The 22,387-nt window shown below is 52.0% G+C and overlaps 1 protein-coding gene across 6 annotated transcripts in view; it reads left to right on the forward strand.

Annotated features, from left to right (window-relative positions):
* The window catches only part of PRKAG2 (protein kinase AMP-activated non-catalytic subunit gamma 2), a 328,214-nt gene that overhangs the window by 66,530 nt on the left and 239,297 nt on the right, over positions 1-22,387 (forward strand). The window contains exon 1 of one of the 6 annotated variants that reach the window (XM_074378900.1): positions 16,963-17,017. The exons of the other annotated variants lie outside the window; for them this stretch is intronic. Within the exon in view, the coding sequence (XP_074235001.1) occupies positions 16,978-17,017 (40 nt within the window). The 5' untranslated portion in view covers positions 16,963-16,977. Of the gene's footprint in view, positions 1-16,962; positions 17,018-22,387 lie in introns of those variants that run through there. 6 annotated transcript variants of the gene reach the window in all.

Here is a 22,387-nt window from a genome sequence, read left to right on the forward strand (position 1 = left end):
CCTCACAGGGCTGAGGGGCAGCTCCCAGCACATCATAGATGCTTAATAAATAGTAGGTCCGTCTCTTCAGGTGAGTATTCAGCTGTGGCCTGTCCTGGCAGAGCCCAGCAGAACACCTTCTGAAGCAGTGAGAGCAACCGAGTTTTCTGATGGAATTCTCCAGGTCTTAGCACTTCGACTATTCATCAGGTGACTGAGGCGAGAGGGCTGTGGGTCCCGCAGGGTCCTTGTCGTTCCCTTGCTGCTCCGGTGTCACTGGTCCTAGCTGCTGATTCTGCCCCACCTGTCACTCATGGACAGGGTCTGCTGTCTCCACCACCTGGGCTTCCATGGTGGTTCTGCGGCTGCCACCTTCTGAAGGTCACGGGGCGTGACCGTATGGCCTTCCTCCATCGTAAATGTCCCCCTCGGCACCCCATAAACCTTGCCCTCAGTGCTCTGGCACAGGGTAGGTAGGGAGAGAGCAAAAGAAAAGCAAAGCCAGACTTAGGTGTTTGTTTTGATTTTATTTTGCAGGCAAGGTATGTGGTGGCATTTTACTGTTTAATGTCTGCTTCTAGGGAGTCTGCCATCTGCCTGGGAGTAATGGCTGCAGCTCATTAGTCACCAGCGAGCTAGAGCCTGGCTGTGCAGATTCCAGTAAATAAGATAACAGATGCTCGGCGGGGCTGCGGGGACAGAGCCAGCCCATGGGCTGCAGGCGCGGCCAGGAACTGCCCCACCACTGTGCTGCGGGAGTGGCAACTTTTGGGGGTTCTGGGTAGCCCAGGGTGGGCCCTGGAGTGGAGGGCTGTGGAGTTGGGGTCCCCTGCTCTCCCCCAGCCCGGCTTGCCTTTTCTGTTTGGTCCTGGGCTCCCGGAGTCTGGGGGCTCCTGGCACCGGGTTTGGCTGCTGCTTGGAGAGAGAAGCAGCTGCAGGACCCGGAGCGGAGGATGATGAGAAGCAGGATGAGCCTCAGGACGATTGCGGGCTTTTCTCTTCTCATCTCCCAAACAGCTGATGTGTTCGACCTTAAACCAAGTGCTTGCTCTGCATGCCGCCTTGGCCAAGTCACACTCAGAATCGTGTTTTAACTGGGGTTGGAATTGGAGCTGACACGTGAGCATCTGGAGCATCTGGAGGTGTTCTAGGGCTTTTCTGGAAGGTCTAGGGTGTACTTTGCCATTGTCAGAAAGGAGTGGGGTGGCTTGTGTGAGAGAAAAAGTGGGAAGGAAACAAAGTATGATCTTCGCTTGGTGTAAGGAGAATGCACGAGACTCCAGGAAACCCAGGGCCAGTGAGCAGCGTCTCTCGTGGACTGTAGTGGGTGTGGGGCTCTTTCTCGGGGCACATTGCTGTGGCTCCTACTCTCCCTGTGGCTCTGGGGTGGCTGATGTGGAAGCTCCGGTGCTTTCCCGAAACCGTAGCCATCAGACGGTTAAATCCTTCCCTCCTGTTCCACTCGTCAGTAAACGTACAGAGACACTTAGAAATATTTTCACCAATAAGCATCCAAAGGGTGATTACTACTTATTCAAACAAGTAAGTAAGAACAAGAATCCTTTAATTGCCATTTCTCAAAAACCCACCTGAGGCCTTTTCTCCACAACTTGGGCAGGAAATAGGCAGCTCTTGAAAGGCGAGCTTTCTGGATAACGGAGCATCCCCCTAATAAACACTGCTTCATTGGGCTCAGACAGCCTGGTTAGTGTTCCCATGTTAGAGCCGAGAGTGAGCTGGCAGGGATCCTAGAGGTGTCCTTGGAGGGGTGTTTGCATCTTAAGGGTGAGCAGGAATGATACGCTTTTAAGCCCAGAAGACCGATGTGAAGACAGAGTTCCTGAGCTGAGAAGGCTGGTGGGGGGATCCTGCAGCTCAGGCCTGCTGGAGCCCCCCAAAGCTCACCAGGCAGAGCTGCCATCACGACTCTGGAATGGGGCCCATTCCGACACCTGCCGCGGAATGCAAGGGTTTCTGGCGATCCCCATTGCTGATTCTGCACCCATCTCGGGGTCGAGTGTGTGGGAAGAGGCCGGGCTGGCCTAGGGATTCACCTGTTTTGAAAGAATTGCTGAGATTCCAGGAGCCCGCTTGCCCCTCTTGAGATCTGCCCTTAATGTTAGGCCAAGGCCCAAGCCAGGCATTTATGCAGGATGGCCAAGCCTGGCTGGGAGCCAGCTGCAGGCATCTGCCACCACCCCCTCCCTCTGAGTCACCCCACACTCATCACTCGAGGCGCAGAGCCCTGAGGCGTGTTCACTGGCATCTTCCAGCACGAACTCCAGGGGGATGGATGGTTGGAAGGAAGGGTGGTCCTGGAGCGGGGTGGAGGGAGGAGGGGAAGAGAATCGTGCTTTCAGCGGACCTGGGCCTGAGGTGCTTTAAGTGCCTGTCCGGGGCGTTAGGATTTCCAAGGCTTTGGGATAGTTAGCCTTGGATGCTGGCCCAGGCCCCTCGGGGGTCTCACAGGCTACAAGGACTTGTAGCTGCCCCTCCCAGGCTGCTTGGAGGCTGGGCCTCAGGCTGCGCAGCCATCTGTCATGGTTCTTCTTGGAGGAGAGACTTCAGAGGGAGGGGCTTTCTGAGGCCTCTATTTTTTTCTTTCCTGTTCCTCTTCCTTCTCAAAGCCCAGCTTAATCCATGGGAGCCATCTCCCCGACTGTCTCCTGAGTGGTGAAAAAAGATGTCAGCAGGTGGCCCAGGGCCCCTGGTGTTTGTCCCAGTGCTCTGCAACCTGCACTAGACTCCCTTGCTACAGAACACAGTCCTGGGTCCCGCCCACCTGCTGAATGCGCATCACCCGGCGCTGGGCCATGCCTTTGTGCACTTTGGACCGGCTCTGCAGGAGACAGGCCTCCTGTTTCCCTGCTGCTCTTTTATCTAAAGAACAAAATCATGGGCCTTCTGGCCTAAGGTCCAACTGGTCATTGAGTCGAGCAATTCCCCTCAAATCATTTTCACTCACGAAGAGAGAGAAGTAAATCCTTGTGCAATTGCAAAAAAAAAAAAAAAAAAAATATTGTCAATGATTTCCAAACGCCAGCGCCCTGTGGTTCAGCCAGCTATGCCTTCTCTGGAATACTGTCAACGGACTAGAGTCCTGCCAGACGCACTTGACAATGAAATCAACCTGAGCATCACCCGGTCCCTGGTGCTGGACTCAGTTGCCACCACTGTGAGAAAGTCTGGAGTGCAATGAGTGAGGACGCTGGGAGAGCATGGGGACCCCAGGCGGCTGTGGCTCGGGCTCTTCATGTTTAAATATCCACCGTCTTCTTGCTGCGGTTGGTCCCTGTACTTACTTGGCCAGGGGGAAGGGGCTAGTTTGTGGAGGGGGTTAGGGAACCATGGCTTCAGCCCCTCCCCTGCTCCAGGCCGTCTCCCCACAGGCTTCCCCGTTTCTTCTCGGAGCGGTTTTTCTGTTTGGCCATCGTCTCCAGCGCACCCAGATGTATCTCATCTCTCCCCTATTGGGTCTTCTGAGAGTAGCTAGTCCAGTCACCCACCAATTCAGAGAAGGGTTCGGGTGGATGAGTCCTGTCTCCTGGCTTCCTTTGAAATGCTGTCTTGACCCAAGGGCAGGGGCAGGGAGCGCAGGAACAGGCAGTGGAATCACTTGTGTAGGTTTGGGACGCCACACCCTGCCGGGACTTTTGGTGGCTAACAAATCATTCTTCCTGCCTCCGTGGCAGCCACGCGTCTAAGCTGGGTTCGGGAGGTGCAATGCCGGCCGTTTCATATCATAGGTCGGGAAGAAGGTGCCCCGTGCCCTGATAGGTATGTGTGCCATGGTGCTTTGGCATCAACAGGCCATTTGAAACCGGAGAATTTTAGAGAATGAAGTATGACTATCACCCACAACACAGCTGCTTCCTGAAAACTCCACTCCCACAGCACAGAGAAGCACATGGCATGTTCCAGGACCCCTGATGTAGGCACTTCCCATGTTCTGTAGGTTGCTGGTGTTTCTTCCCTCACCCCATGGGTCTGGTGGGGGTTGACTGGTCACTTTTTGGTCAGCTTTATTGAGGTATAATTTACATATAATAAAACCCATTGATTGACAGTGTATAATTAGGTGGGTTGTTGTAAACGTGCACTGTCTTGTGACCACCACCACTGTGTGATCTAGAACATTTCCACCGCTCCAGAAGGTCCCTGTGTCCCTTCCCCACCTCCACTTTAAGGCCTGAGGGTGGGTCCATGTCTTACCTTTGCATACCCCATGTCCAGCACAATTTCCAACCCAGTGTGGACACAAGTGATGTTTAAATGAGTATATTAGGAGCTCTGGCTTTTTTTTTTTTTTTTTTTTTTTTTTTGAGACAGAGTCTCACTCTGTTGCCCAGGCTGGAGTGAAGTGGTGCAATCTCCGCTCACTGCAACCTCCATCTCCCGATTCAAGTGATTCTCGTGCCTCAGCCTCCTGAGTAGCTGGGACTACACGCACACACCACCATGCCTGGCTAACTTTTTGCATTTTTAGTAGAGATGGGATTTTGCCATGTTGCTCAGGCTGGTCTCGAACTCCTGAGCTCAGGCAGTCTGCCCACCTCAGCCTCAAAGTGCTGGGATTGCCAGTGCGAGCCACTGTACCCAGCCGGCTCTGGCATATTTTTTTCCTGTTTCCTCCCATTGATCCTAAGTCTTGAAAGATTGTCCACCCAAGCATTTGTTAATTAGTAATTTCTTCATTTAGTCACCCTGGTACCAGCCTCCCTGATCAGCGTGAGATAATCAGTGTGACCAAAGTTGATAAAATTCCAGCTGAACGCAGAGATGTGCTGTTCTCATTTGCCTATGCAGTCGCGGGTGAAACGTGCAATTTTCTTTCACTCCTCGAGTGCCTGCGAGTGCTGCGAGAGCCTCCGTTCTTAGATTTTGTTATCTCTCATCCTGGACCGGAAATCGCCAGCCTTCATCACTGCCCTCTGCCTTTTTCTTCTTTCAATAATAAATGAGGAAGTTAGCCCTTGAGCAATTTAGGAGCTCTCTCAAGAGCACCCCAAAAGGCTTTCTCAGTTTATAGGGATTTTTCTCTGTCCCAAGCTGTTTTTTGTTGTAGTTGTTAAGACAGAGTCCCGCTCTATCGTCAGGCTGGAGTGCAGTGGTGCAATATTGGCTCACTGCAACCTCCACCTCCTGGGTTTGAGCGATTCTCCCGCTTCAGCCTCCCAAGTAGCCGGGACTACAGGCATGCACCACCATGCCCGGCTAATTTTTGAATTTTGAGTAGAGACAGCATCAGCCAGGCTGATCTAGAACTCGTGACCTCAAGTGATCAGCCTACCTTGGCCTCCCAAAGTGCTGGGATTACAGGTATGAGCCGCTGTGCCTGGCCTCTCCCAAACTTTGTCAGCAAGGATTTAATGTGTCCCTTCATTCTGCCTTCCTGAACTCCCTTTCACGTGCACATTGGGGAAGGATCTTGGTGAACCTGAAGATAAGGTTGAATCCGTCTTTCCTCTCATCAAAGCTCAGAGAAGGAAGAATCTATGATGTCCCGGCTTCAGAAATCATAGCATATTGCCCCTAAGCTCAGTTAAGTATTTGAAAGTGATAACTCATGTTTCCAAATGAGTACCACGCCTCACAGTCTTGTCTTTGTTAACTCATACACATTATGTGTTTCTATACTTGCAAAGCTTAACTCATTTTCCCATAGGAACTCCCATGAGTCCCATGTTTTAAATTAAAAAACAGAGAAATGAAGTAACTTCCCCAGGATTACGTAGTCTCAAGATCACCTATGGCTACGTAACAAACAACCCTCAAACTTAAAAATATGATTTGCAATCATCTTTCATGGATTTAGGGGTCATCTGGCTCAGCTGAGCTCTCACTGGGGGTTCTCCTTATTTGAAGAGTCAGATGGTTGGCTGAGCCCAGCGCATCCTAGAGGCTCCTTCACTCTCACATCCGGCCCCTGGGCTGGCTGTGCAGCCCTTTCTCCAACCATGCAGCCTTTCCATGTGGTTGGCTTGAGCTTCCTCGTAACATGGTGGTTTTGGCACAGATCTTAAGGTGGCAGCTGGTTTCACCTGGGCCAGATATTACAAGCCTCCTTCTCACCTAACCCAGAAGTCAGGTGGTATGGTTTCTGCTGCAATTCTGTTGAGCACAGCCGCCCAAACTCAAGGATGGAAGAACAGACTCACCCTCAGAGTAGGAGTCAGCACATGCATGCAGGAAGGACTGCAATCCTAGTGGCTGTCCTGAGAGCCACTTACCCCGTGAGCCACGTGCCAGCCATGCCTTGAGTTACTTCCCCAGCGGCTTTCAAACTTTGACAATGAGCCACGGGGAGGAACTTCACAGCATGACCTGGTTGGATACACACAGCCAGAAAACGCCTGGAGCTCTGGTTTGTTCTATAAACAGCAGCTGCAACAAAACCTGTTTGTCCTGCATGGATTTCATGACCAGTGTCCTACTTGTGGTTTGAGAAACAGGGTTCCACACGATGCTGCCTCCAGGGCCTACTCTGTGCTGTGCTGGAACACCCCAGACTAAAGAAGACGAATGTCAATTTGGGTTACGCAGATGCCACTTGTCACCAGTCCAACAAAAGTCCAGAAGCTGGACAAAACGATCTGTCGGTGAGGCAGTGGGGGAAATAGAGTCTCTCGTACATCACAGGAGAGCAAACTGTCCAACGCTGAGGAGGGCGTGTGGTGATATCTGTGTCCCCACCCAAATCTCATCTTGGATTGCAATCCCCGTATGTCAAGGGAGAGACCAGGCAGAGGTAATTGAATCATGGGAGTGGTTTCTTCGCTGCTGTTCTCGTGATAGTGAGTGAATTCTCACAGGATCTGATGGTTTTATAAGGGGCTCTTTTCCCTATCTTCACGTGGCAGAAATACTAAATGCACTGACCTGCAAACAGCAGCCTAGAAATATGTATCCTAGAAATAGGAAGTATGGACCGTGTTTTTATTGCAGTATTCATTCTCTGTAATGGCCAAAGATTGAAAACAGCCTGCATCATCTACGGGGAACTGGTTAAACCAGAGCATTCCAGACAAAAGACTATGACATGGATACCCACAAATCCCTATGTGCTGATATTGAAAGATCTCCCAGATATTCGAGGCAGCAAGGCATGGAGCAAAATAGGTAAGAGACAGGGAATATCCTTTGTATTTGCACTAGCATAAACCAACCCTAGCCGTCTGCACAACTGAAAGTAGTTCTTCTGGGGACCTGGCATGGCTGGGCAAAGGGTCGGGGAGGGACTCTTCCATTCTAGATTGATATGTTTTGACTTTTGAATCCTATGGATTGACTTCTTATCAAAAAACAAAAGTTGGGTAACATAGCCGTTGCCGTCAGAGTCCTCACACTCCATACAGAGATACAATTTATATATAAATGGCAAATGGGTAACACCTGAGTCATCTTAAATTCTTAGGCATTAAAATGCAGTGGAATAAGAGATTATTTTCAACTGGACTGCTCAGAAATGTTGGTGTAAATTTGTGGTACTTAGCTAGTTTTTGAAGAATGAGTAGGATATAAATGGGTGAGAGAAAAAGGCTCAGAGCACTCGAGATAGGAGGAAATGGTGTGAGCCACTGCTGCTCAAATTTTGTGACAAAGAAGGCCCCATTTGAAGGGAGAAAACTTACTGATGGCTGTGCTTGAACTCCATTGTGATAAATACCACCTTAAATTCCTAAAGTGTTTTTAATCACAAATCATCAGTGTCAAGGAATTCCGGCTCCCCAACTGTGCCTGGCCACCTTAAAAATCGCTTATCTTAGCCAGGCACGGTGGCTCGCATCTGTAATCCTGGCACTTTGAGAAGCCGAGACAAGCAGATCCCTTGAGTTCAAGACCAGCCTGACCAACATGGTGAAACCCCATCTCTACTAAAAATACAGAAATTAGCCAGGCATGCTGGTGCTCTTCTGTAATTCCAGCTATTCTGGAGGCTGAGGCAGGCGAATCACTTGAACCCAGGAGGTGAAGGTTGCAGTGAGCTGAGATTGTGCCATTGCACTCCAGCCTGAGCAACAGAGCAAGACCCTGTCTCAAAAAAAAAAAAAAAGGAAAAAAAAAAAAAGATTGCTTGTCTCTGATAACCTTAACGTTGAGGGAGTCCCAAGCCCCCAGTTTGAGGGACGCTGGCGTGAGGTGATTAAAGAGGAATAGAGGGTATCCCGGGACAGTATGCAGGTCAGGGGGCCGGTGCCGAAGAGTGGTGTGGGAGAAAGGAGAGGGTGAGGCCGGGCCATGTCCTGGGATGCGCTGAATGCCAGGCAAGGAATTTGACACCTTCTTCTGCAGGCAGGAAGCAACCACAGAAAGTTTCAGCCAGCAGGTCCCTGTTCAATGTTCATTCTTTTCTCTAAGCTGGGCACGCAGATAGCCTAGGGAGAACTCGCCTACTGTGGTATTTTGCTTCTACCCTTTAAGCCATGAAAATAGGGCAGTGCAGACTAAGCGGGGACCAGGTGGGCCGCGGGGAGTACCCCCCTACCAAGCTTCGGCTTTCCCTCCACCTGTGGAGTTCCCCTGTCGTCTTCATGGACCTCTCCAAAGGCTGGCTCCCAGATTCGTTTGAAAACAGATCTTTGGGAAACGCTGGCACCCTAGGCCACCCCGGAAGGTCAGAGTCCACTCGGTTTGGGCACAAAGACCTGGGACGTGGCAGCCTCGTGTTGCACAAGCGGGGGATGGAGGGGCGTCCCTAGGCCTTGTAAGTGCAAAGGGCAGAGGTTCATGATCCAGGGCGCTTCCAGGATCCACCGGCGAGAACCAAGAGTGAAACCGGAAGCGCCGGCAATGCCAGGGACAAACTACCCAAAGGGGACAGTCCTCTGGCTCTAGGAACGTCCCACAGGACCTGACCCAGAATCTTCCGCGCTTTCGCCATGAGAAAGAAAGATCCCAAAGCCTTCTGAGGGGGTGTAGATGGCACACACTGAGGCCACACTCAGGGCGGGGCTTCTTCCCCGCTCTCAGCAGCCACCAGCCCGGCAGAGTGGCCGGGCTGCACGGGGACTCCATCCTGCACACGAGGACATGAGTCAGGGACACCTCAGTGACCAGGCCCTGCCCAGGGAGGGGTCCAAACTCTGTCCTCAGAGATGACGACTTTTCACCCCATTCCTAGGACGCGAGAGGCAGGCTTGCTGCTTTTTCTGTTTTGAAAAAACAAAGCCGCCAACAGCCCCCCGTGTTTTTTGTACCTGACTCCCCGCCAGAACAGCGGCTGGTCTGGAAGGCTCTCCTCCCCTGGTGACTTTGGCCTCACATCTCAGCAGTTTTCTTCCCCTCTCCTCCTTATGTAACAAGCCCCTCTAGAACAGAATGAGTTTGTTAGCAGCCAAACACGAAACATAAGAAAACCCAGCAGATTCCCTTGTTTAGGTTCCTCGGTGCTGTGATTTGCAGCCTCGAGTCCCCAACCAAGAAACTCAAGCTTTTCTGCAGCACGTGGTCTCTCCGATGAACCAGCTGCCCAGGGAGCCCTGTGAGGGGTCCCCCAGCCCCAGACATTCTCAGGCCGCCCGGGGCCTGTGGCTGGTCCCTGGGCTCCGTCTGGAGCCCTCTGCACGTGGCCTTCATTGCCCCAGGCTGGGGGCTGCGGGCCTGGGCCTGAGAGATGGGGATCTGGGCTCGCGACCCTTCCCCCAGCTTCCTTGCTGCCAAGCCCCAGCAAGATGTTTAATCTCCGAGTGCCTCTGGTCTCATCTATGTTCTCGGTCTGAGTGCTGAGCCTCAGACGAATCCCATCCACCTCCTGACCCTTGGCCTGAGAGCATGGCCTGAGTCTTGTGTTCTGGAAGGAACTGCAGCCATGGACATGGGAAGAACTGACCTCTCCCACTCCTGTTCCCTGGTGAACCGATGACCTCCAGCATCTCCGAGGAGCAGGGTGGGTGGTCCAGGTCTGGCGTGACGGGCAATTGGGTGGCAGATGGAATTGAGGCCATCTCTGGCCATTTGCTGCTATTGCTTTTTGAAAATATATAGTAGATTTGACTTTTGAGCAGTTTTATGTTTACAGAACAACGGAGCAGACAGTACAGAGGGTGTCCATCTGCCCCTCCCCGGTCCTGCAGCCCACCCTGTTCCCCTGTTTTTGTCACCTTGCCTGAGTGTGGCATGTCTGTTACCATTGCGTCTCTATTGATACCTGACCGTCAACCGAAGTCCACAGCCGACATTAGGGCTCACTCTTGGTGGTGTACATTCTGTGGTTTTGACAAATGTGTGATGTCGTGTGTGTGATGTTGTGTGTCCACTATGACACTGTCATGCAGAGCGGTTCCACACCCTAGAAATCCCGTGTGCCACCCGCCCATCGCTCCCTCCCCCACCCAAGCCTGACTGCCATCACTTCCTTCAGCATTTTCCTGCGGCTGTCCTGGAACCGCTCATGCCCTGGGGCCTGAACACAGGTGGGTGGCAGTGACCAGCGAGGCCCTGGGCCCACCTGGGTGTGAGAAGGAGGAGTGTCGTTGTGGTGCTGGGAGGAGGGATGGGCTGGAACATAATTTGGGTTAAGAAGGGCTTGGAGGAGCTGGAGGGGTCTAGTCTAGACACCTCCTGTCTCAGTTGAGGAAACTGACCACCAGAGACGGGAGGCGACTTTCAAATGACGCAGCTGGTTAGGCAGAAATCTACATCCAGGCCTGCCTCACAGAGAGGGCAGAGGCTCAGTGTGGCTCTCTAGATAAGAGTTGAACTTCTAAAAAGACCAAAAAGTAAATTTTTAAAAGAGCTAGCAACATGGTTGTTTTGAGTGTTGTGAGCCTTTTTCTGAGGGATTCTGGCCAGTGTGAGGTTCTGTGGAGCGGCTTACCTCCCAGGCGCCTTCCCGTCCTACCTGGGAGCTGCCTGCAGTGTGGCCAGCGTAGCCCTGGAGGTCTGGCCTGGAAGGGGGAGTGGCAGACACCTGCTCCCAGCCTGCTGGTTTCCACACATCTGCCGCTGGCTAGATGCTGCCAGTGGCACCGGGAGCCCCGTGGTGCAGATCATCCGTGCCCGTCAGTCTGGAGGACGGGACAGGTTCTGTGGCTCCTGGGAAGTTTCTGGAGCAGCTTCCACCTGCATGCCGTGATCGAAGGCTGAAGGGCTCTGGGGAAGTAACAGATTTGTACACACTGAATGCCACCAGAAAGGGATTTGGAGCACAGGCTTTGTCCTGTTGCTGGAGACAAGATGCAAAGGTATCTACAGAACCCAGGTCAGAGCATGGCCTTGTAGAATGATGACATTTGCTGTGTGCCCAGTATAGCCAGGCCTGTGCAAGGGACGGCCAGCCCGTCGCAGTCCTGTAAGAGTTGCCGTTATTGGCTAATGTAGCGGAGACACAAGCTAGAAAGTCAGAAGCAGCTAGAAGAGCACGACGTGATCGAAAGAGACCTTGCTTAGAAGTTGCAAGACCAGGATTTGGTTCTGGCTGGGTTGCAGCTCTACCTCGTGGCTTTGAGCAACTTAGGTGAATCTCTGGACATCTGTTACCCCACCTGAGACACAGGGACTTGGAGAGTGTCTGAGACCATTCCCATCCTAACACCTTGTGACTGCCCGGGTCTCTGGGTTTAGGCACTGGAGACGAGGGTGTCCACAGTAGGCCTGGGCTGGTTGGGAACAGAAGCTGACGGGAACCGCTCAGCAGGGAGTGGGGTGGGGGTGGGGTTGTCCCCAAGGGTGTAACTGCTGTTCTGGGTCTGGAGGTGGCCTGGTGACACGGCCAAGCTGCCCTGCAGGTTAGAGGGCCAGGGGAGGAGCAGATGGGGGGTGAGCGGTGAGGAGAGAGGGAATTACCGCATCCTTGAGGTAGTTAAGAGATGCGATGTTCTGTGTTCTTAACTCCATGAGTATTTCTGGGTACAAAGTATGGAGTGGGGTCAGAGGGCTTCAGCCCGGAGAGGAAGACAGATGGCACTCATTGCTCTGCACTTCTGGTTGACACCTTGGGGACAGGTCAGCTCCTCTCTGTTCCCTGAAATCTACCTGCACAATTTCAAAGCTCAGCTAAGGCAGAGTTGTTCAGACTTTTTCAGCCACCACACAATAGGAAGTACATTTTATTCAGGCTGGGTACAGTGGCTCATGACTGTAACCCCAGCACTTCGGGAGGCCAAGGCAGGCAGGTCCCTTGAGCCCAGGAGTTTGAGATCAGTCTGGCCACCATGGGAAAACTCCATCTCTACTAAAAATAGAAAAATTAGTGGGGCTTGGTGGCGCACACCTGTAATCCAAGTAATGAGAATTGCTTGAACCCGGGAGGTGGAGGTTGGAGCAAGCTAAGATTGTGCTACTATACTCCAGCCTGGATGACAGAGCAAGACTCCATCTCAAAAAAAAAACCCCAAAAAACAAAAAACAGAAAATAGACAGGCAAGGCATGATGGCTCATGCCTGTAATCCCAGCACTTTGGGAGGCTGAGGCAGTGGATCATGAGGTCAGGAGTTCAAGACCAGCATCGCCAACATGGTGAAACCTCATCTCTACTAAAAATACAAAAATTAGCTGGGTGTGGTGATGCGTACCTGTAGTCCCAGCTACTTGGGAGGCTGAGGCAGGAGAATCACTTGCACCCAGGAGGCGCAAGTTGCAGTGAACCAAGATCGCACCACCACACTCCAGCCTGGGCAGCAGAGCAAGACTCTGTCTTGAGGAAAAAACAAACAAACAGAAAGTACATTTTATTCTATGTGTGTATGAATCATTGAGACACAGGCTTCATGCAACAATGAGATGCATTCTTTATTCTATTTCAGTGTTCGGTGGTTGTGCAATGCACTAAATTGATTTCATAATCCACTGACGAGTTGGGACTGTCAGTCTCAAGAGCTCCGCCCAAATGCTCTGGGAGTGGCTGGCTCACCCAGGGATGGAGGCGAGGGTGCACACGTGAAAGCCCCTCTACTCACCAAGCTCAGCAGGGGAAGCCTGACTTTCTTTTCAAGCCTGTGGTATTTCCTGCTTCCTCTGAACTCCCTGGACCTTTTGATCTATAATGTGCCTGGCACAGAGTTGGGTGGGTGAAAGAAGACGGAGTGGAAGGAATCCTTGGATGCCCGTAGAAAGCGTTCGGGAAGAATCTTTCGCTGTATGGCTCTGTAGATAGGGACAGTTGAGATTCCGAAAGCGCTGAGCTGAAAACCATTGCAGGCCTCAGCTCCGGGCCAGACCCCAAAGCCACACTTGGGTAGCTGTTCGGGAGCAGAAATGAGGTCTCTGAGTCCTCGTTTGGACCTTGCACAAGGTCCTCCTATGTAGAGGGGGGCATGTCTCAGAGCCAGCTAGCAACTCTGTGATCTTACAAAAATGTCCCCTGGGTGTCCAACTGTATTGGAGTTCATAGTGTCCCTCCTGCAGTTTGTCTTCAAGTGATAACCAAAACCACGGGATGTATACCCGCAGGGAGCACCAGGCAGTGGTGGGGGTGGGGAAGCCGTGGACCTGACCCAGGGCCACTGGGGCCTGAGCGGCAGAAGCCAGACCAGGGTCACCTCCCCTTCTCACCTCGAGACTGGTTTTTCCTCTGAAGTCTGGGCTGGCTGCAGCTGGCCTGGTGGGTGTAAGGCCTCGGGGGCTTTCCCTTGAGTCATTAGCGCTCACCGAGGGCACAGCGCCAGGACTGGCTGGTGGTCTGGCATTTTATTTGTGAGTAAATAAAACATCCCCAGAACCCCCTGGCCTTTTCACACCTGTCTTGGTAGAATCATAACGTGGGAGCTGAAGACGGCTCTAGAAAGGAAGGGCTGTCCCTCCTCACAGGGCTGGAGGCAGCGCATGAGGGCATCATTCCCGTATCCCGAGGTCTTGCTGTTTCTGCCCCCTCTCCCGGGCCATCCTCAGTCACTCATGCTTCAGCTTATGATCCTCCCCCAGAGTCAGCTCTGCAAAGGGGAAGGACAGACTTGTGGAATCCAGCCCTGGGAGGAGCGGGCGAGCCAGGTGAATGAGACGAGGTCCTGGCCGAGACCCGACGGGGTATGGCAGGAGACAGACCCTCAGTGACAGGACAGGTTGACAAGATGCTGTGACAGACACTTGCGTGACTGTGACCCAGTGTGCAAAGCTAGAGGATTGTCCCACTCTCCTGCCAAGGCTCAAAGTTGAGGCCGGACGGCGATGGCAGTGCTTTTCTGAACCTGTGGCTGCCCTTTATGTCCCGTGGACGTTCTTCCCGGACAGCCAAAGTAGGGCGTCTGGCCGTTTCCCGCTGTTCTCCAAGCCCTGCCAGGATGACAGCCCTTCACACATTTGTCCCCTCGTCCAGCTGGGGCCTTTGGGTGTCTCACTGGGCCCTGGGCAAAGTGGAGGCTCCGTGTTGTGCCCAGAGAGCCCACCTGATGACGGAGTGGACCCCATCCATCTGTGCAGAAAAGGCCAAGCACTTCCAAACAGCGGGCTGCTTTTACCCTGGACATTCCCTGTGTCTGTCCCCATCAGCTGGGGGATGAGGCCCAGGGCTCTGTGAGAGGCGGTGTGTCCAGAGAAAGAGAACCAAGAGAAGTCTAAGCATATAGATTTATTTTTCTTAATTTACATATATTAAGAAAATAATATATATTAAGCTGCCTGTATATATTAAGAATAATATGCATATACATATATTAAGAAAAATACGTCTGTTAAGGAGATATAATCACATAAGATATCAATTATATAACGTATATAACATGGTTAATATGTACATACTATCGTGCAATATGTTTATAAGAGATTTGTTAGAAGGGATTGGCTCCTACATTGGTCGGAACTGGAAGGTCCCAAATCCACTGGGCAGATGGACTGGAAGCCCAGGCAGTCGATGCTGCAGTCACGAAGCAGAATTTCTCCTTTTGGAACCCTCTGTTTCCCCCTCAGGCCTGCTGAGGACTGGGGGCAGCCCACCCACATCACTGAGCGCGATCTGTTTCACTTAAATCACTGATTGTAGATATTAACCACATTGGCAGATACTCCCATGGCAACCACCTGGTTGGTGTTTGACTGAATCAGCGGGTGCTATGGCCTGGCCAGCCTGACACGTAAAAGGAATCATTACCGACTCCACGATGGGAGGTGGTCGCTGGAGCTCAGCGCTCCCTGTCCGATCACATCCCCTCCCCTGTCCCCTGGCTGGGACCTGGGGTGCCACCTGTGAAGACCACAGCTGCTCCTGATGGAGGCGGCAACCTGCAGCCCAGGCCACACCCTCTTAAGGGAGCTGGGAGGCCGCCTGCCGCTGGTCCTGGAGGAGACAGCTGCGCGAGCCATGCCAGCCTGCCCCCACACCTGCATGTCCTTCCTTATGAACTGTGAGCTGACCCAGATCCTGTAGCCTCCACCCAACCTACCCCTCAACGAGGTGTCCCTGCCCCCAACTCCCTCCTTCTGGGGGATGTCAGACAGGCTGGAAGAAGATAAAAAGCATGTGTGGTCACCATAGGCTGGATTCACCCTGGCCTGGGAGCAGCTCCCTAAAAGTGGCCGCTCTGGGGCCCTGAACTAGGAGGGGGCTCTCAGGAGTCCCACAGCACAAGCCCCTGGGGTCAGGATGGGCAGGCAGCCACCCCCATGTGCTCTGAAGAGGCACCATTCGCCCCTGCACGGCGTCCTCAGCTGCAACGTCAGGAGGCTAGTGGGGTCCCTCCGAGCTTCCCTGGAGCTCTGGTCAAGCAAAGGCTGCCTGATAGAGTGGGGGGCAAAGAAAGGCTCGGCTGCCCTTTGCACAGGGAGAGAGCCAGAGCCTCTGGGAGCAGCCGCTCTGTTCCTCTTTAGAACGCAAGTGATGAATCATCTTGTCTTTCAGCTTGGGAAAGGGATAAAGACAGCTTTCTAACTATAAAGGGGGAAGCCAGTGTCTTTGCAGAAGCCTCTGCAACCCAATCTCAGGCCTTGGTTGAGTATCAGCAACTGCCCTAGCTTCCACGGGGAGCTGCACGAGGGTCCTGGCTGCCCTGGTGATGATGCCCTTGTACCTTCTCCCGGCCTTTGTCGTCAGGCCCCAGTGTGCCCTCGGCCAGCATTCCTCACCATCCCCAGTGGCATAGGGGCCTTTGCTGGCATCCTCCTTCTGGTTTCCCACCAGCCTGTGATAAGAAGGCATGACGGCTCATTTTACAGACGGGACGGCGGAGGCTCCCCAGAAGGCGTGACTGCAGAACTGCAGGGAGGATCGCGGCCGCCTGGGCACCCCAAGCCCGGGATTCTGCGGCTACTTGGTTTTGAGCAAAAGGAGTTTCATGTCTGGTGCTGACAGGGAGCTAGGGAAGCCCCAGGTGGCCTCGGGCCAGACGAGGAACTGGGAATACGGTGGAGCCGGGGACTTCCTCAAAGCCAGTGGGGCTCAGGCTGCCAGGCCAGGGTCCTCGGCGGGCAGGGAGGGAGACCCCCAGCCGGCTGTGGGAACCAGGACCACCAGGTGGGGGAGCCGGGGAGGAAGCGTGGCCGCAGGAGTGAAACACAATTGGATTTTTCTTTTTACATTGGGAAGTCCCTCGGGCTGCAGCGAGAAACTCCAGTGTCCTCCGTGGAAAGTTAAGTGACTCTGGAACTTCTCTGAGAGTGGCGTTCAGGCCTTCCCGGATTTGGCCGCTGGCCCTCCCCTGCTGCCTGGTTCCAGTGATTCGGTATTTGTTCCTTATTTTTCTGAGAGTAGTTACATAACATGAATGTTTTTCAAAGGCTCCAATTGACCTGGCTCTGGTCACCTCCTGCCGCCCATCAGTACCAAGAATTGCCCATTTGGTGGTTTTGGGGATTGCGCAAGGCTGGCCTGTCCGGAGACACCTCCCTGTGCCTCGCAGCAGAGGGGCCTGCCGAAGCCGTCACCACTTGGGGCAGCTCCAAGCCACAGTCACCACTCAGCCATGCTCAGAGCCTGTGGGCCACTCCCCAGGCAGTGACCGAGGGCCAGCGAGGCGGGCAGGACAGGGTCCAGGTGGGAACCGCGGGCCTCAGGCCAGTAGCTGGGGAGGCCACGGGCAGCTTTCACGGGCTCACTGAGCGGCGATAGATCCTGCTCAGCCCTCCAGCTGATGGCCCAGGCCCTTGGGATTGAGGGAGCGGAACAATCAGGTGAGAAGCCCTAAGGGTTAGAACCTCAGAAGCAGATCAAGATACACATTAAGATGGAAAGGCAGAAACGCCGCTAGGTCCAAGCTCTGTCCTTCCCCCACGGTGTGGCCCTGGCCACGGAGACTCCGCCCAAAAGCCCTGCACCTCTGAGAGCAGTGGAGAGTCTTTGGTGGTTTGAGAGTAGGAGGGAGCGATTTCTATGATGAAGGCAGGAGATGAAAACATGCATCTTATTCTGAATCTAATGGCGTTCCTTCACAACGTTCCTGATCTCACCTACCGTCCGGTTCAGTAGGTAAGAACAAAGAATGTGTGAGCTAAAAGGCATCTTCAGAGATTCTCTAGTTCAGCGCTCTCATTTGACAGATGCAAAGCTGAAGTCCAGACATGCCCAAGATCCCCAGATCACAGATCACAGAGCTGGGCTCCGGCTCAGCCCCAGCTCCCTCCCTGCTGCAGGCTGTGTTCTCCAGGGCCTGAGGGACGCAGGGGGGCTCGTATATGCCAGGGAGGGGCCCTGGACTCAGCGAACGCATGGCCCGGCCGTGCAGATGGTGCTCTCTGTGCTGGGGTCTGCTCAGCAGGAGTGGAGAATGCAGATCATCCCAGATGTGTGCCTTCCTCGGTTGGAATCAAACAGGAATGTTTATCATGACCCTGATATTTAAAACCTCGAGTATGTCCTGAGGTGGGGGCTGTCGTGGGCCCCTGCCACTGCCTTTCTGTTTGTCCTGTATTTGCACTCTTCTCTGCCTTCTTTCTGGGGTATCCCACCTGCATCAACAAGGAAGTTCTGTAAGATAAAACCTCAGAAACGCTGGAAGGTCAGAGCAGCATCTGATCGATACACACTTAGCACCTGCTGTCAGGGCTGAGCTGTGAGTGAAACCACCCCCATCCTTCAAGAATGCACAAATTAGTTGATTACAAACATTAGAAAATCTGTTTATCTTATGGGGAAATATTGGGATAAGTAGGGGTCCGGGGGCTGGAGGAGTAGATGACTCCAAAATGCGGCCAGTGCAACGTGAAGGATTGCATTTGGTGGCGGGATTTTTTAGACGTTTCTGTACCTTGCAAAAACGGCATGAGTTACTTTTGGTGAAGAAGAACTCCAGGAGAAAGTTAGTATGGTAAGCTGCCTGGGGAATGAATCGTGGGACTATACAAATCCTCATCTATCCTTCCTTCCCTCCCCTGAGGTTGCACTGTGCCAAGGATACTGATTTTATGCAGAAAAGCTCGCTCTTTATAGTCTCTGGTACCAAGCTGTTTTTCTGTTACTGGAACTGAGCCACTCCAAGGAGGTGACAGAGTTTCATAGAAAGCGTTCTGAGCTGGGAGCAGGTGCACCTGGTTACAGGCCATGCTTGCTACTGTCTGATTCTCTGGAATTGTACAAATGACTCAAGCTCTCTGACCTTCAGTATCTTCATCTACAGACAGGGATGATACCACTTGTCTTTCCTACTTGTCTGGGTTGCTTTGAGGACCAAATGAGGCCACAGTTGGGGTTTCAGAAGGGCATACTCATGTCAGATTAACGATGGCTCTGTTGTTAATACCTCACTTTTTTTGTGAGAGACTTTTGGCTTTTGCCTGGATTTCTATGGCAGGGAGGTGGATAAATGAGTTGCTTTTAAGGTCAGCTTACATCTCAGGAATTCTCTCAAACTTGGGGCTTTTCTCTTTGGTCCTGATGCTTTCCTGACAGGTGACTTTATCGGTCCAAATCCTGAAAATTCACTTTTCTGGCTCCAACACATGTGGTCAAGGTCTGACTGACATTTTGTGCAGCGGATAAAAATCAGAGTGCTAAAGCCATCTCTTGGCAGCAATCAGGACTTCAGCATCTCCTGGTGCGTCAGCGTCACCCCCTAAATGTCCTCCCAGTCCCGTGAGGGCCTGACGGGTCGGTGGACAGGAAGAGGAAGTGAGGGACTAGAATCAGGAGTTTTAAATTAGAAATCACGTGAATGGGACAAATCCAGGTGCCTGAGCCTTCTGGTATGTCACCTGTGACGCCAGGTCCTAAGCATTCTACAAGCCAAGAGCCTAGTTGCCATAGCTGCAGTTAGAGATTTTCCCACACCGGGCCCCAAGGTGCGTCATGTTTCCTGGTGAGCTCTGGAGATGGGAGCCAAGATTAGAACACTGGGACTTGCTGGAAGGTGGGGTTGGGGGTGGGAGAGCCTTCCAGCAAGGCCTGCCATCTGTGCCAGAGGACTTCCCTGCTAGACTTCATGACCAGGCAGGTACGCTCACCTGAGTCCAGCAGCCACGCGGCGGGCCGCAGTGTTGGGCTTGATGCAATGCCCTCATACTCACTCTGGTCCAGACACCCGCGTGGGACCTGCCTCTGCCACTCTGGGCAGTTGTCCGGGGCCCGCGAGCAACCTGAGCTAGCAGCAAGCCCCGCATCCAGCCCTCAGCTCTTTTACACCGTCTTGACGTGAGTCTCTTTAAAGCTCCTCAGCCTCGGTTGTTAGAGCAGGAGGCTCCTTAGGGTTGCATGAGGAGCAAGTGAGGATTTGTGAAAAAGCTTCTGCATGTGGAAACTGCTGTTGTGAACCAGTGTTAGAGGGTAATGAGAATTTGAAACCAGGGAGGAATGTGCTCATTAAAATGGGCGATAAGAGACCCACCCTGGTCCCTCGTCACTTCCCAGTGAACTGCAGCCACGTGTGGCCTGATCACTGGCCCGAGGCACAGACTCTGCGGCCCCCACGCTTGCTGCAGGCGCAAGAGGGTGCTCGGTCGGGGAGTTAATTCAAACACATCTGGAAACGGCTGCCTGCTGGGTACAGTACGAGGCCAAGAACAGAGAGGTGGGTAGCTTTGCTCTTGCCAGTGATGGATTCAAAGTCTAGTTAGCGAAAGAAACTGGTAGATGAGTATAATACGGTGTTATGAGTCCGGTAATAAAGGTGTGTCTAAAGTACTGTGGGACACAGTCTAGAATAATTAATGAGAGATGGTTAATTCTGCCCAAGGGTGACTCTCAGCCAGAGAGTGTATTTGAATTGGGCTTTGCAGGATACATAGGAGTTTACTTTGTGAACCAGGATTTGGGGGCAGGTACAGGAAGAGCAAGAGACCAGCTCAGAGGAAGGAAAGGGCTTGGGGTGTTTGGTGAATGGCACCGGGTGATTCCTGCATTGCTATGGGCCGGGCTCCCTGCTGGGGGCTGTGGACAGGACACTGGAGCTGTCCTTGAGTGGCTGAAGCAAGGCGGGAGCAGTTCACAGGAGGGGTGGATGGTAGCCATGAACTGAAGTGTCTGAGGAGTTAAGACAGTGTTCCAGGTGAGATGTCCATGGACGCACAGCTGTGTTTAGAGAATAAAAAACACCTGCCTGGGCTGTTGCTGAAAGGAGACAGAAACAGAGAACATCAGAAATAAGGCTGCAGAGGCCAGCTAATCTGTGGGCCTGGGTTGCAGCCTGCAGGCCCAGCTGGGAGCTCCTGACCTTGGCTGATCCTGAGACTCCTCCGTGGGAAGCAAGTAGCATCTGGGCCGTGGTGGAATATCCAAATGCCCTGGCTGTACCACAGGCCAGTGCACACTCCCCATGCTCCCCAGGTGATCTCACTGGTGTGTCTCAGTCAGCCAGGCCTGGAAGCCATTGCCAAGGTGATGGTAGAGTGGCTGGGGCCTTAGCAGGGGAGCTGATGTGATGAGGCTCACACTTGCAGGGGTTGCTCCTTAAGCAGAGACTTGGAGCGTAGGTCCAAACAGGAAGGCTGAATGATTTGGACAATAATCAGGTGGCCCAAGAGGGAACTTGGTGAGAGCGGGTGGAGGCCTGGACCCGAAGGGCAAAGGTGCGGAGAGAAGGGAATGGGTTAAAAAAAAAAAAAAAAAAAAAAGGTTAAGTGCACAGAAAACTACACAAGGAAATGAAAGAAGACACAAATGAATGAAAAAAACATCCTATGTTCATGGATTGGGAGGCAATATTGTTAAGACGTCAAGACCACCCAAAGTGGTCTACAGATTCAGTGCAATCTCTATCAAAATCCTAATGGCATTTTTTCCAAAAATAGAATAGTCTATCCTAAAATTTATGTGGAAACTTAAGGGACCCTACATAGGAAAAACAATCTTGAAAAAAAAAAGAACAAAGTTGGAGGTCTCACATTTCCCGATTTTAAACTTACTATAAGGCCACAATAATCAAAACAGTGTGATACTGTCATAAAAAAAATAGACATCCAGACTAATGGAGTAAAATGGAACGTCCAGAAATAAACCCTCAAAGATGCAGTCAAATGACTTTCCATAGTCATGCCAAGACTATTCAACGGGGAAAGGCCCATCTTTTCAACAAGTAGTGCTGGGAAAACTGGATATCCACATGTAAGAGAATGAAGTTGGACCCTTATGTTTATACCATATACAAAAATTAACATAGATCAAAGACATAAATATAAGAGCTAAAACCATAAAATAGAAAACTCGTAGAAGAAAACATAGGGGAAAGTGTCATGACATTGAATTTGGCAATGATTTCTTGAATACAAAACCAAAAGCACAGGCAAAAAAAGGAAAATTAGATAAATCAAAGCCTTTGTACATCAGAGGACACGATCAGCAGGGTAAAAAGGCAACCCACAGAACGGGGGAAAGTATTTGCAAGTCATGTATCTGATAAGGGGTTAATAACCAGAATACATAAAGAATTCTTACAAGTCAGGCACAATCAATTAAAAAATGGGCAAAGGAGTAGAATAGACAAATTTCTATCTTAATTTGTCTATTAAGATAGACAAATGGCCTGAATAGACACTTCTCCAAAGATGATATACAAATGGCCAATAAGCACATGAAAACATGCTCCACATCACTAACTATCCGAGAAATGCAAATCAAAACCACAATGAGATGCCAGCTCACAACCACTTAAGATGGCTGTCATATAAAACAAAAACAGAAGATAACAAGTGTTGGTGAGGATGTGGAGAAATGGAAACCCTCGGGTGCTGTGGGTGGTGAGTAACATGGGGTGGCTGCTGCAGAAAACACTTGAGTGGCTCCTCAAAAAATTGACAATAGGATTACCCGATGTCCAGCAGTTCCGCTTCTGGGCATAAACAGAAAAGAACTGAAAGCAGGGTCCCGAAGAGAGATTTGCACACCTGTTGTGTTGGTTTGCTAGGCTGCCATAGCAAAGCACTCCAGATTAGGTGAGGTGGCTTAAACAGCAGAAATGTGATTCTGGAGGCTGGAAGTCTAAGATCAAAGTGTTGGCAGGGTGGTTCTTCAGGGGCCCCTCTCTCTGGCTTGGTGGCTGTCTTCTCCCTACGGTTTCATGTGTGGTCTTCCTCTTGTAGATGCCTGTGTCCTAACCTCTTCCTACAAGGACACCA

This window comes from Saimiri boliviensis, chromosome 10 (assembly GCF_048565385.1).
Source record: "Saimiri boliviensis isolate mSaiBol1 chromosome 10, mSaiBol1.pri, whole genome shotgun sequence".
NCBI classification, from domain to species: domain Eukaryota; kingdom Metazoa; phylum Chordata; class Mammalia; order Primates; family Cebidae; genus Saimiri; species Saimiri boliviensis.